The sequence below is a fragment of the Brachyistius frenatus genome, unplaced genomic scaffold, assembly GCF_029030835.1.
Source record: "Brachyistius frenatus isolate BFR_SWC_R1_liver_20210118 unplaced genomic scaffold, ASM2903083v1 Contig_7, whole genome shotgun sequence".
NCBI classification, from domain to species: domain Eukaryota; kingdom Metazoa; phylum Chordata; class Actinopteri; family Embiotocidae; genus Brachyistius; species Brachyistius frenatus.
The window spans coordinates 8,346,229-8,360,215 of NW_027210606.1; the positions used below are offsets into that span (position 1 = coordinate 8,346,229).

The following is a 13,987-nucleotide window of genomic DNA, read 5'->3' on the forward strand; positions in this document are numbered from 1 at the left end:
TGTTGTGTTTTGCTGGATGGTTGTTGGAAAAATTACTCAGAGGCTTGGTTCAAAATCAAACATATTCATTTATTCTTGCAAGAAGGAGCAACTACATGCACCCTCAAAGAGAGGTGTCCAGCATTGTTTCCTCCAGCAGTCCTCTATGTCACTCCTCCTTAGGGCAGCTTTTATATGGCCATTGTGACAAACAATTGACAGTCACCCCCATTCCCTTTGTATCTGCTTTCGTATGGTAATACTGATTAGATTCGCAGGTCACAAGATAAGGACACAGGGAGTCGTCAATTAGATGCGGAAAGTAAAACAAAAAGGAATCACTTGCAAATAAGACAGAAAACAAAAGAAACGTTTCAAAGCCTGCTTGACAAGACTTTCCGGAGCCACAATGCAAACAAGAGAGAGAGAAAAAAAATTCTTTTTTTCCATCAATGGTGAAAACTGGTAAAAAAAAAAAAAATTGGTCTGTGATCCAAGTTTTACAAATTTTCCCAATTGCAATTAAGATGCATAATATGGGTTGGTTGATATTTGATATCCATTTATGAGGCCAATGCTATACATATGCGCAATGAATGCTAACTCAGCTTGTCTTGTCAAGCTCATGAAGCCCAGGAGTGAAAAACGCACCAGTTTACAGAGACAGGACTGAATTCCTGAGCCAGTATTGAGTTCCTGAGCCAGTTTTGAGTTCCTGAACCAGTATTGAGTTCCTGAACCAGTATTGAGTTCCTGAACCAGTCACCTGAAATTCCAGTCGGGTCAAAGGAAAATTGGGGTAAATATTTTGGCATGGAATTCCCTACAAAACTAAATTAGTGGTCGGAGGTAATTGAACTACGAACAAAATGAAAGCTATGAATGGGGAAGAAGTAAAATGAAGGAAGTGTGTATATTATTATACTATTTAAACCTTCAGAACGCTTCAACGTCATATCGCTCTCTGATTGGCTGCTGGCCACCTAATTTACGGTTTGATGATTGGTCCACGCAGCTGTCATTAATCCTTCTATTGACAAATCATTTGCACCGTACGTGGGGCGTCAAAGGAGGCGTAAATGTTTCTTGCAAGCTGATTGGCGCGGTGACGTCAGAGGCCGTGTTTGATAACATTGAGGATCCAAAACACAAGAGACGAGACGAGCTCAGTTACAAGTGAGACACACCTCGAGAAGCCAGCAGGGGATAAACAAAACAAAATACATACTCTTAAATCTTAAAAGACTGGAGGTAGGATTTTGTTTTTCGTTTACAAACAACCGAAAAGTTTAAGGGGGCGGTTCACGGTAATGTTGGGTAAATTTCCAGCTGGAGCTGGCTACCTAGCTAGCTCGTCAGCTAAAGAAAGCTGTGCAGCTAGCTATGTAATGCTAACACGAGGAGACGCACATTTCAACGTTAAGTCTGGTGGCGGGTTTTTTTTAAAATTTTTCGCAATAACTAAACGACATGTCGTGGAGGAGTATGGGCGTATTCTTACAACAGTGGTGCATGTCTTCATATATGTCTGGATGTGACGGGGTAGACGACTGTCGGGAGTTACATCATGCTCTAGCATCGACGCTATCTTGATGTTTGGCTGCTGGGACAGTTTCTTCATCTCGTTAGGAATATATCGATTGTATAGCTTATTTAAATACGTTATTAATATTTCACCGCTGTTGAAATGTATTCATTGCAAGGGTTAACATGTTTGTTATGATCAGATGAAACAAACGAAAAATGCTTATATCCGTCTTTGCAACAACATTTTCAATGATATAAATTTATGAACGAGTGTGTAACCATTATATATGAAAGTCTAAATGTCATTTTTAATTTGATTTTAAATATTTAAAAAAAGTCAGGGCTGCAACCATGGTTGGGCGATATAGACAATCTCCAATATCACAATAATTTTGACCAAATACCTCAAGAGCGATATTGTAAATATATATTACAGGGATGAATAGGGTGCTTTAACGAAAATATTTACATCATAAGACTTTTGGGGTGAATCTTGATCCGTAATGTGGACATAATGACTCGGGAGGCAAATAATAGAGCACGTAGAGCAGTCTGGCAAGCCCAAGTAACACCAAGATGGTGCCAGCAGCTGGTATTACTGACCTATGCCGAGCAAACCAAAAAATTTTTTTTTGTAATGTCTACTGTAGTTTTGTGTACAGTCTAACGAAACAATTTCCCATTAATGTTTGGACAGCACATCCCTTTGCTCTCCATCCAGTGCTTCCCCCAGTGTTTGTGCTGTCAGGGTGATGTCAGCAGCCTGTCTCGTACGCCTGGCAAGGTACAGAGGTCAACATGTGGCTCGCAGTGGTCTTTTAAAGACGGGAATGGTCCCACCACCATTCCAGCAGGACAGCCACCTCCAGTTCACAATCCTCCGCAGACAACTTTACAGCCCTTCAGAAAAACGACAAAGCAACACGCGCTTTGACGCAGACAGCAGTGGCCACCCCACAACCTGGGATTCGTTTGGCATCTGGGACAATCGTATTGATGAGCCCATCCTGCTTCCGCCCAGCATTCGCTATGGCAAGCCCATCCCCAAGGTCAGTTTATCAAGGGTAGGCTGTGCCTCGCTCATTGGGCAACGCAGGGAGAATGAGGACCGGTTCCAGGTCTCCCAAATGACAGACAGCATCCTCTACTTTGCTGTCTTTGACGGGCATGGTGGACCAGAGGCAGCTGACTTTTGTGAAAAATACATGGAGAAAACCATAATGTAAGGAAATCATAAAATTTGCTGTTGTCACATATCTGTATCAGTCACTGTCTGACAGATTAACAATTTGAATGTCTGATGTCACACCTTTTGTATCTGATGTCTTTTGTCATCCTGTTTCAGGAACCTTGTTGCAGAAGAAGACAATCTGGAGTTAGTTTTAACGAAAGCCTTCCTTGAAGTTGACAAAGCTCTTGCCAAGCATTTGCACTTCTCTCCAAGTGGTAGGTTCTTTTATATTACATGTCCTTAGAGTAACCATATGTACACACATGCATATAATGTTATATCACTTTTCTTTTCTCTCTTCAAACCGAATTTAGTTTATCCTACTTGGGCTTTGAAGCCTTGGATTTCCCAAGTGACATGACCTTAGCACTTTTGGTTCAAGGTTTGTCATTCAACCCAAAGTAACTTAATAATTGATGAATGATAAACCAGCTACATGTAGCGCAAACGCTATTGCTTCGCGGTTTTCAGCACAGCTTCTCTACATACAGGCATGCCGCAAACTAAAGGAAAAAACATAACAAATTTGAATCCTTCCATACAGGAGATGGGGTGTCACCGAACGATGTGAAAATATTGTGAATACTATGCTGCAGTCACCAGATATTGACCCATTTAAAGACCTGTTTAAGATTTTGAACTGGTGTGTTAGCCAACGTTCTCCACCACCACTATTGAGGGGAAATTGTTTGAAATAAAGGTGTACATATCCTTCAGTAGAGGTCTAAAGACGTGTAGACTCTGTGCCTACAAACACTGAAACTGTTCTACAGGCTTTTGGTAGCCCAACATTGTTGTTTCCTTTAATTTGTTACCCGTGTGTTTATATTCAACAAATTTTCTCAAAATATATTGTTTAGATCAGGCATCAAAATTGATATTAAGGGTAATTTGAGCATCATTTGAAAAAAAAAAGGATTGCAAAAATATTTCTCTCAATGTGTCGTGGTTTACATATTTGTCCTAGTCGTGTAGAAACTCTTTTCTCAACCTGCCTAATTAAGGTTACCTGTTGATATATACGCTAGTATACCTTTTATGTGGCCATAGACCAGCCACGCTGTGTGAAATGTCCCAATATGCCTGTGTGTGTGTGTGTGCATGTTATCTACGGCAGCTGCTGACCCAGCTAAGAGCTGGAGGCCCTTGGCACCAATGTGGATGGCGAGAGGCTAGATATTGAAGGAGAGTCCAGCGGGTCCTAAATCCTGGACTACTGGAAGGTTCCCTAACTTTCTCTCAATCCTCTCTTTCTCTCTCTCTCTTTCTTTTCTTTTCTCCTCTCACCAAGTGTATGCAACGCTTCTTTGTGAGACAGTGCTTCAGTTTGACAAGATGTATGAGATGTATGTTGTCAGTGACAGGTCTATTTCATGAGATGCAGCATGTTTCACATTTAAATTAAACTAAAAACAAAGACCTTTAAATCTCTAGAGATGACGAGCATCTCATTTTGTTCTCTGGAGAGAGAAGGGTCTGATGAAGGCCTATAAATGTCATCAAATAAATGAGTCATCCTTTAAAGAAAGGAAGAGTTTAGTGTTATAAATCTGCCAATCAAACAGGCTTTGTTTCTGTGTTAAAAGACATGCAAGTGTTTATCTGCATTAATGAGAATCACCTTTACTAATCAATTCAGTATAATATCACTTCCCTTATGACTGACGATTGTTAAATGGACAACATAGAGGGAAACTAAAATCACCCTTCTCTGTGATTATTAGATAAGTTTATGGGTTGCTTCTTGTGTATCAAGCCCAATACTGGACACTGATAAGTGTCGTGTGGCAGTTGTTAACATTTATTACTGTTACGTTCAGCCTTAGACCTAAATGATGAAAAAATGTCCCCTGGACTTCGAGTCTATGCTGCAACAGTTCAACCTGCATGTGTGACTGCCTCCTCTATTGTTTACTGTGTAATCTGTAGCTCGCTGTAAATCTACTGTCTGACTTCCCACCCATGTGTTCATATTGCAGTGTGTGGATGTTGGAGTGTGATATACACCGTGTTGTTGTTGTGAACAGTGACTTTTTGTGTGGTTCTCCGTCGTTTGTTTCGCTTCTGATGAATCCTTTCATGTCTCTGTAGTAGCCGGGATTAACGCAGGAACCACAGCCACCGTGGCCCTGCTGAGGGACAGCATCGAGCTGGTGGTTGGCAGCGTGGGCGATAGTCGCGCCATGTTGTGCCGCAAGGGCAAGGCCCTCAAACTCACCGTCGATCACACTCCTGAAAGGAAAGATGAGAAAGAGAGGTACGTGATGTCAGTTTTTGCCAGATGTCACATTTGGAATTTACTATGAAATGTATCAGTGGGGGTTAGCTGTATGAAACACGATGGGTCTTGAGGAGTTTGAATGCTTGTAAAATGAGTGTAAATTTGTTTTGGATTTGAATTTCATTCGTGCTGCTATTTCACTTTTGTTTTGCCTCTGAGGACAACCTACACTTCTGTGTTTGGAGTTTGGTATCCTCACAAAATTCCCAGAAACACTCCACCCAATTCCAGCTTGAGCAGAACAGCAACCTGAATAACTAGAAAAACTCCTCTATGGAAGATAAAGAAACAATTTGCTCGTGATACTTCTATTTTTTTCCTCCCTAAATAGGCAGTTGTAGCCTAATTGTTAATGATTGTTTAAATGTCTATATTGTTCCAAACAAATTTTTCTCTGTATTTTTTCAAGGTAAGGTACAACCTGACTGGCTGTTTTTGTTTTTGTGATGGGTAATGTTTTTTCTATAGATTGCAAAAGATTTGGACTCCACTTGACACTGGGTAAAGAGAGAAAGATAATTTTGGTTGTAGAAACCTTTAAAATGATGGAAAACCCATTTAATACTAAGACTTGTTTAATAATCTTGTAAAAAAAATTGTTGTTTTCTGTTTGAAGCTTCAAAGCGCATGTAAAAGTCGTATTATATGTGCTGATGTAGCTTTATTACTTGAAAGTGGACTGAGAAGTGTATTGTTATTTTTTAGTGGAAGCGTACTTCTATTTCTCTGTGAACTGTAGTAATCCTTGTGCATCTCTCTCCCTACATCTCTCCACCTGCCTCAAGGATAAAGAAGAGTGGCGGTTTTATCACCTGGAACAGTCTGGGACAGCCAAACGTCAACAACAGGTTGGCAATGACGCGCAGTATTGGAGACTTTGACCTGAAGAGCATAGGAGTCATTGCTGAGCCTGAGACCAAAAGAGTATTGGTAGGTTTGAACGTGGACCCTGTGCCAGCAGTGAAGAGATGGTACAGCGAAAAATTCAGCTTCTTAAAAAGGAAATTCAAAGCGATCACGAGTGTTCATTTGTGGTTATTTGTTTTACAACCTCATAAGTATGTGTGTAACCTGCGGCTATCGATGAACTGTGTGCAGTTCAAAGTTTACAAGGCAGTGTTTGACATTTCTGTGCATGTGTTGGAAAAATTACTCAGAGGCTTGGTTCAAAATCGAACACATCGGACATTTATTCTTGCAAGAAGGAGCAACTACATGCACCCTCAAAGAGAGGTGTCCAGCAGTGCTCCCCCCAGCAGTGCTCCCCGTCACTCCTCCGTAGGGCAGCTTTGACAAACAGTTGACAGTCACTCCCATTCCCTTTGTATCTGCTTTCGTATGGTAATACTGAGTTACAAGATAAGGACACAGGGGAGTCGTCAATTAGATGCGGAAAGTAAAACAAAAAGGAATCACTTGCAAATAAGACAGACAACAAAAGAAACTTTTCGGTGCCTGCTTGACAAAGAGACTTTCCGGAGCCACAATGCAAACGAGAGGAAGAGACAAATCTTTTTTTCCATCAGCATGTTAACTAAACAAACATGTGACAAAGTTTACAAGGAATATTGCACATCTGGCCATATTTGAATTGATGCTTGCACTTTCTTTGACATATTAATCTAAATATCCATCAATGCAAATTTTAATATTTCCCTCGATCTCCAAATAAGCAATTTGGCACTCCGTCTCGTTATGCCTTAAGGTTGGCTTGATATCTTCTTTTGCAATAATGGAATTCCCCCTTTAAAGTTTGGAAATGTTTGCAAATCTTGTTAAATATTGCTTTTCCTCTCTTCAGTTGCACCATGTCCATGACTCGTTCCTGGCGCTGACCACAGATGGAGTTAACTTCATTATGAACAGCCAGGAGATCTGTAATGTCATCAACCAGTGCCACGACCCCAAAGAGGCAGCTCAGAGAATATCTGACCAGGTAGAACTTTCATACATACTTTTTATTTGTACGCCCATTAAAACCGAAAGACTAGAGGGATGTAATTTCAGTGGCTGTGGGTTGTTTATTATTGGGCACTGCTGAGCTTCAATTGACAGATTGAAATGAGTGAATGCTTACGTGGTCTGTTAAACAGACACATTTATATACTTTCAAAAACTGTCCTAAAGTTTGTTGGCCTGGCTCGAACCAACTATTCCTCACAGCTTCAGTCTTCGCTGTGATTATATTCCTGTTCGCATAATTGCTCAGCCACTCTGAAGGATGGACCAATGAGCAGGGGTGTGTCATATCATACCGTTCACGATAATACAGGCATCATTTTTTAGACGGTATAAAAAAATTGATATTGTGATGAAGGCCATTTTCCGACCTCCTGACGTGATGACGTCATACTGTACTCAGAAGTACAACGTATGAAATTAAAGTGCAACAAAAGCTCAAAACTAAAAAGAAATTTCCCCTCGGGGATTAATAAAGTGTATAAAATAGAATAAAATAAATAAAAACTACGCTATTAATGGGCAAATGTCGACCCTAAACTTCAGAGAATCAGGCCAAAACATCGCTGAATCTGCTGACGAGGCAAAGAAGTAATTAGAAGCTCTGCAGCCGATCATGCAGTCGTCCTGGCAGAGCAGCAGCTCTTCTATCAACTGGAAACACTCCCCTACGGAGCGTGGCAACACCCATATATTAACACAGTGAATTTCGGTCTGTTAATACCAGGCTTGAAGTTTCCTGCAGAAAGGCAATATTGACATGGAAACAAGTGAAAATTCATCTCAATTTCGAATTGTGTCTAAATTTGTCAGGTATATATTACATTACATTTCATTTAGCTGACGCTTTTATCCAAAGCGACTTGCAATACAATACAATAATAGTCTTATAAACGCTTGTGCTTGTAGCATACAGTATGCGTACAAGTACAATTTGCCTCTTAGCCATCCCTCTATGTTAGATATTGTCAGTATATGTATTGGAAAGCAAGAATCTATTAGCCATACTTTGCAAAGCCAAATGGGTTCTCCAGCAACATAAACTTGGTGGATTTTGTTGTTTGCTTTTATGGCCACTAACTTTCAGCACAGTGTTGACATATCATCACTTTATAAAGATGATATAGTGAACACATGAGCAAACAGTCAAACATCTGGCCCATACGAAGCAACATTTGCATTAATTTAGAGTTTTGTTCCAGGTGAGCTGAGGAATGTAAAAGCAGTTTTCACTCTCGTTGAGCCTAAAGACTTCTACCAACTCCAAATAAAGATATCTTGCCTTTTAGATGCTAAATGCTCCATTGTGTTTGTCTGCCTGCAGCCTAGTTCTGAGCACGGTGTAGTGTAGTTTATTTGAGATATTATTTTCTGAAATCAGTGGCCTGGCTCATCTGGAAATGTTGCAGATGAGGGCGGTGCAAGTGAATAAAGACAGAAAAATTGCAGATTACAAACCAAAACAAATTCATAAATGCTAAGGAGAGCTGAGGAAATCTGCAGTCAGAGGATTGACAGTGGGTTTGTTGCTGCGACTTACACCTTTCACACCACACATGTCTATATTAGCGATGAATGTCTATCACATTCACTGCTCATATAAAATGTGGATTAGAGTAGCTTGACATGGATCAATGGATGCTGATCTCTGAACAGATTCTCATACACTCTCTATGCATTGACTCAATTCACAGTCGGCACAGCAGGTAACTCCGTAACCCAAAAGCAGACCTTGATGTTATGGTTGTCTCCTCTCTCAGGCTCTTCAGTACGGTTCAGAGGACAACAGCACAATCATTGTGGTGCCGTTTGGAGCGTGGGGAAAGCACAAGAGTTCAGACACAAGTTTCTCCTTCAGCCGAAGCTTTGTGTCGAGCGGCCGCTGGGCGTAGTAGGCAGGATTGAAAGGTACGGTCTGTAGACCTAACTAATGTGTGCAATACAACATTTGCCCTCGAAAAAACATTCTAGAGTGTGGTTTGCCCAAACAATCATACCCGATGGCTACAACATTAGAGTAGCATGATATTTATTACCCTCTGTGAAATGAGAGGCAGTGAAATCATGATGTGCACTAAATACAAAAAAAACTCCCTCTTTATACAAGGTTTTATCTACTAGCAAGCCAATGACTGCATAGGTGCTGAAAGTGGAGAAGTGTGTGATTGGCAGACAGGAATTCATGACTCAAGCTTAGCAAATATGTAGCTTGCTCTACAGCTGCAAAGATTTGTCATACAAGGGTTGAATTCATTTAATGAATTTGTTTGATTTTCCCCACTCACAATATGCCTGTAGTCCCGTTATTAACATTAAGAAATGGTCCTGCAGTCTTAAAACTGGTGAAATCCAGATGTAAAATTTTCTTGAAAAAAAAAAAAGAAGAAAATTTACATCTGGATATCACCAGTTTTAAGACTGCAGGACCATTTCTTCATGTTAATAACAGGATTACAGGCATATTGAGAGTGGGGAAAATCAAACAAATTAATTAAATTAATTCAACCCTTGTATGACTAGAAAATCTATAAGATATCCAAATAAACTCACAACCTTTGATACTACTAGAATATAACTATCATGAACACTCGATCACTGAATGGTTCTGAACGTTTGTCCGTTCTGGAGTGTCAAAGCATCTAAATTAGAGCATATATTGTAAAATTTTCTTGTAACAAATTCCCCCTTAACTTTTCTTCCCGACTTCTCCACTAACAACTACAACACTTGTGCTGCGTTCCAAATGGCCTACTTGTCCGCTAACACTCACTGTTTTGCGTGCATAAGTGCGTTCACGCTGTCAGTACAGAAACATGCAGTGCACTACAAGTACCAGGATGATGCGCTCAAAATGCCCCAAAAAAGAAGTGTGAGGTACTGGACACTTTCCACCCTAAACGGTCGCCATCTTGGCTCCACAGAGGAAGGGGCGGGGCCGCCAGTGTGAAGAATTTGCTTCGAGGAAGCTGCAGCTGTTCCCGAACACCACACAAAAGTGTTTCTTTTTCACTACTACTGCTGCTGGACAGAAGAATCTGGATGTTTATTGAGTGTGTTAAAAAGAGGGCACGAAGACACGTTCATTTCTGAGTAAAATAATGAAAGCTGCAGATTTTCTGGACGGTGACGTGTTCACATGCTGAGGTTATTTCCAAGTCAGTGCTGGACGGCAGTGTGCGGCTTGAAATGGCACTACCCCGTCAAAATGCCTGCTCTACACAAGTAAGAGTACTACCATGGAAGATGCACTACGTGTTGGTGTACTACGGAAAGTATGTCATTTGGAACACAGCATTAGTATTTTCTTGGTACTTAAAATGCTTGCTAAGGCACCACTGAAAAGCGTCGATGCCCATTTGCACAATCTTGAGAGTTTTGGGAGGACTGACTAAAACCCTGAATGTGTGAATGAAGCTGTTACTATGAAAAGTATTTCAGTGGCTGAACGGGACATTCATGAAAATGTGACATTCATGTTTGGCGCTTGCCAAACATTGCTCAAGCTTGTATAAGTGTTAATATCTGTACTGATTTGAAACGGGACTCGTTAGAAGTGTTCAGGAGTTCAGAAATGTACAGTCTATGTTTTGTAAATAAATATATTTATGTACATCTGGAAAACTTATAATTAATACTTAATATCTCAAGCTAAATCTCTCATATCTGAATATTTCACATTTGCAGGACCTTTCCATAGGTGCTTTGGATGTGTAAAGCTACATTATTGTGATTGTTATAACTCCGTCATAATGAGTGTTCCTAATTCCCACCATGTATGTGTCACTCAGACAGAACAAAGCACACTTAATGCAACACTAAAGAATTGTTCAGCTAAGAGCCATGTCTGACAATGTGAATGTTTGCTTAAATGCCCTCCATGAACACGATCAAACCCTGCAGGGTTTAGGAGTAATTAAGCTGTATAAGTTGTCTTTGCTGACCTAATGGATACATTTTCCATATGTAAGGCAGATTTAAACCGTTAGATAGACTGTGCAGTTTCTGTTCACTGTTGGCGTGATCTTTTGTTTTGTGGTCGTTAAAAAAAAAAAATAGACAAATGCAGCACATAATATTTATCATTGTCATATTTTATCTGTGAGAGATGCAAATGTTGTGTAGCGATCAGCTTCTCCTCAAACAGCATTTGTAAACGTTTTGTAAATACTGTTATTCTCCTTCATTCACATATTGAATGAAACCTTGATTTGTTATAAGAACTTTTGTCTTTATGCGCTAACACGTCCTCCATACAAGCCTTGCCATCTGTTATCTTTCACTGTGTGGATTTACTGTAGTCTGTTTTTCTGCCTTTCAAATATAACAATTATTGTTGTGGATCTGTTCCTGGGACCTAAATGTGTCTGTTTCAGCACCACTGTACTTTTGGTCTAAATGGCTTGTGACACCTCAATTAAAAATTATACTTCAAATATGTTTTTGTTCTACTGTGCACTTTACTGTACTACTAATGATTTGTTTTTATGAGAATTTTTTTTAAAAGCTGGTCATCATAGTCAGAAAATCTACATTTCGAATCTTTTTTCTTTCAGTTTTGATACAGTTAACAGGATGCGCTCGATGCACCTGTCTCTGGGAATATACCTAAAATATTTAATGGATGTTACTTTTACAGGTATCTTTTGGAGGCTGACCAATCAACATGGATATCGAGCTAAACTGTGATTTTTACATTAAAACAAATATTTGAAGGATTTCCCTGTAATTTAAGAATGTCCCCAAAATATGAACATTATTAAGTTGAAAAGCAAACCTGTCTCTGTGATGGAGATGTTTATTTTTAAATTCATGCCAACTTAATGCTACCTCAGTGTTGTAATTAGCTGAGTATCACCTGCTGACTCTGCAGAAAAAAAATATTGTAGTGCCATTACTTGGTCCTTTACTTCAAAAACAGCAACCATTATAAATCCATAATATGTATAGATTTATCACTGCCTTCAATACAAAAGTAAATGGTCTGCACTTATATGCTGCCTTCTTACCGAAATGTTTTACAAAGCGCTTTACAAATTATTGGCTCCCATTTACACGCCATGTAAATGCGGATCGAGCTGCCATTGGAAGACATTTGGGGTCCAGCGCCTTGCAGGAGGCTGGAGGACGGGAAGAGGTGGGAAGCGAACCGCTCGTCCGCCATTGGCGGGGAGCTCCGCCAGCCGCAACCTCAAGCAACCTCCAGGAAATTGATGAGGTAAGGCTAAAGTTGGAAGAAAGACCGCCACAGAAACAGATGTGGAGATGGAAAAAAAAACAGTATCTAAAATATTATGCATCGACAGCTGAATTGTGTGAATTATCCCGACTGTATATAAAAGGAATTGGCAGCCTTTTTAGTTTTAAATATATGCTAATTAACAGAAATGCCGATATATGTAGTTTGGTTCAAATGACACCTACACACATCTTTTTTTTTTTTTTTTTTTTTAATTGATTTATTTTTATGGCTAGTATGGCTACTGGAGTGTTGTTGCCCCGTCCACACCTGAACTACTTTCATTGTCCTCAAACCCGTGAAGAAGAAAAGGAGGAAGCAGGTGAATTAGTTGAGCTGCATTTAGCTGAGCGAAGGTAAGATTAGGTTTGTTACATTCTTACCTGTCATCTTAGTCTCTGAGTTAACATTTAGCTCGATATTCATTTGCTTATATGGCTGTTTTTATCTTATTGATTTTTTTTAATTTTTTTTTTAATATTAACGTCTGTTTGTATCGCTAAGGTAATGTACCTGTATCCAGGTGACATCGAGCTACTTCAAAGGTGATGTTGGCTCTCCAGTGTGGGCGGAAATACAGAATATGTGTCATTGTAACCAGATTTGAAACATATCTGAATTATAAAAGATCAACTTGAATAATTACACCTAAAAAAAAACCCAACCTAGATTTGAATCACATCATTTTAATATGTATATAAATTTGAAACTGAATTTCAACATGCTTGAAAGTAAATTAAATTAAATTAATTTGCTCTAAAACTGTATTGGATCCAGTGACACAGATTTCTGTCCATAATTTTTAATGTCTGCTTCATGAAATTAAGTTTGCAGAATTCTGACCTGCCTTTGGGCAAAGATGTGAGTCACTAGAAAATGAATTTGACTCATTTAGCTCTAGTGTATGAATTTGAATTGCTAAACTTGAATAATTGCATTAAAAATTTGAAATTTTATTAATTTGTTTTAAACAGAATGGCAATAAACTTGAAACTGGATGTTCTCAATTAAAATTCAGCTGTTGAAATTCTATTTCAGTTTATTGCTGTGTTCGAATTGTCCACTGGTCAGTCATACAGTTCACTAGTGGACAGATCGAACTATGATTGACTGAAAAGGAGTTCTGTAAATGTGCACTGAGTTTTCTGTGAGGATCAAATACAGTTTTGGAGTAAATAGATTTAATTTAAAACTATGCTTTTCATTTTTCAATGCAAATATTGGTTAAATAGTACGAATTCTAAATATGAGATTAATGTGAATTTTTTTTATTGCAATTATTTAAATTGAGCAGTTGAAGTTCTGATATAAATTATTGAAATTAAGTTTGTAGTGACACATATTTCTGCCCATGCTAACCTGCTTAACTTCACACTGCTTAACATCACAGTCGGCATTAGCCCTAATTCTTGTCTCCTTTTGTGACGCTGTTGTTGTTTGTTGAGGTTTAAGTTAAAAATGTCTACACTATTATTAACCCATACCAATAATTACTGCATCAAGTTTTTTTAATTCTTAGATTTTTATATTGAACAAAAATGAAAATTCATTGATAAATAGACTTCATCGGAAGCATGTGTGTCTGGTTGAGTGGTGAATAAAGGGTTAATCTGTGGAGCTTGGTGTGGTACAGTTAAGTGTGTGTCTGTGTGCTGAGGTATCTGTCTCTTCTGTTATGAGCTGATGTTACAGTCAGCCTGCACAGTTTCTCTGCTCTGTCAGTCTGCAGCAGCGCTGAGGGAACCAGCAGCTTTTGTTTTACATCCTCTTTCGC

General features: G+C 39.2%; 1 protein-coding gene across 5 annotated transcripts; it reads left to right on the plus strand.

The window, feature by feature from the left end:
• The first annotated feature begins 1,102 nt into the window (after positions 1-1,102).
• ppm1kb (protein phosphatase, Mg2+/Mn2+ dependent 1Kb) lies at positions 1,103-9,360 on the plus strand. 5 transcript variants are annotated; one of them, XM_069689309.1, is made up of 8 exons: positions 1,103-1,230; positions 2,204-2,728; positions 2,852-2,952; positions 4,829-4,994; positions 5,487-5,519; positions 5,804-5,948; positions 6,820-6,954; positions 8,738-9,360. In XM_069689309.1, exons 2-8 carry the CDS (start codon positions 2,259-2,261, stop codon positions 8,867-8,869), a joined length of 1,182 nt encoding a protein of 393 aa, XP_069545410.1. In that variant the 5' UTR covers positions 1,103-1,230; positions 2,204-2,258; the 3' UTR covers positions 8,870-9,360. The 5 variants fall into 5 exon arrangements, with proteins under 5 accessions (XP_069545410.1, XP_069545411.1, XP_069545407.1 ...); XM_069689310.1 differs by lacking the exon at positions 5,487-5,519; XM_069689306.1 differs by lacking the exon at positions 8,738-9,360 and having other exon boundaries at positions 5,804-6,913.
• Positions 9,361-13,987: the final 4,627 nt, after the last annotated feature.

Bases quoted from the DNA above. Each gene is read 5' to 3' on its own strand.
- ppm1kb (XM_069689306.1), top strand. From the start codon at position 2,259: ATGTCAGCAGCCTGTCTCGTACGCCTGGCAAGGTACAGAGGTCAACAT. The intron at 2,729-2,851 runs GTAAGGAAATCA...ATCCTGTTTCAG, and splicing joins TACATGGAGAAAACCATAAT to GAACCTTGTTGCAGAAGAAG. The intron at 4,995-5,486 runs GTACGTGATGTC...TTTTTTCTATAG, and splicing joins AGGAAAGATGAGAAAGAGAG to ATTGCAAAAGATTTGGACTC.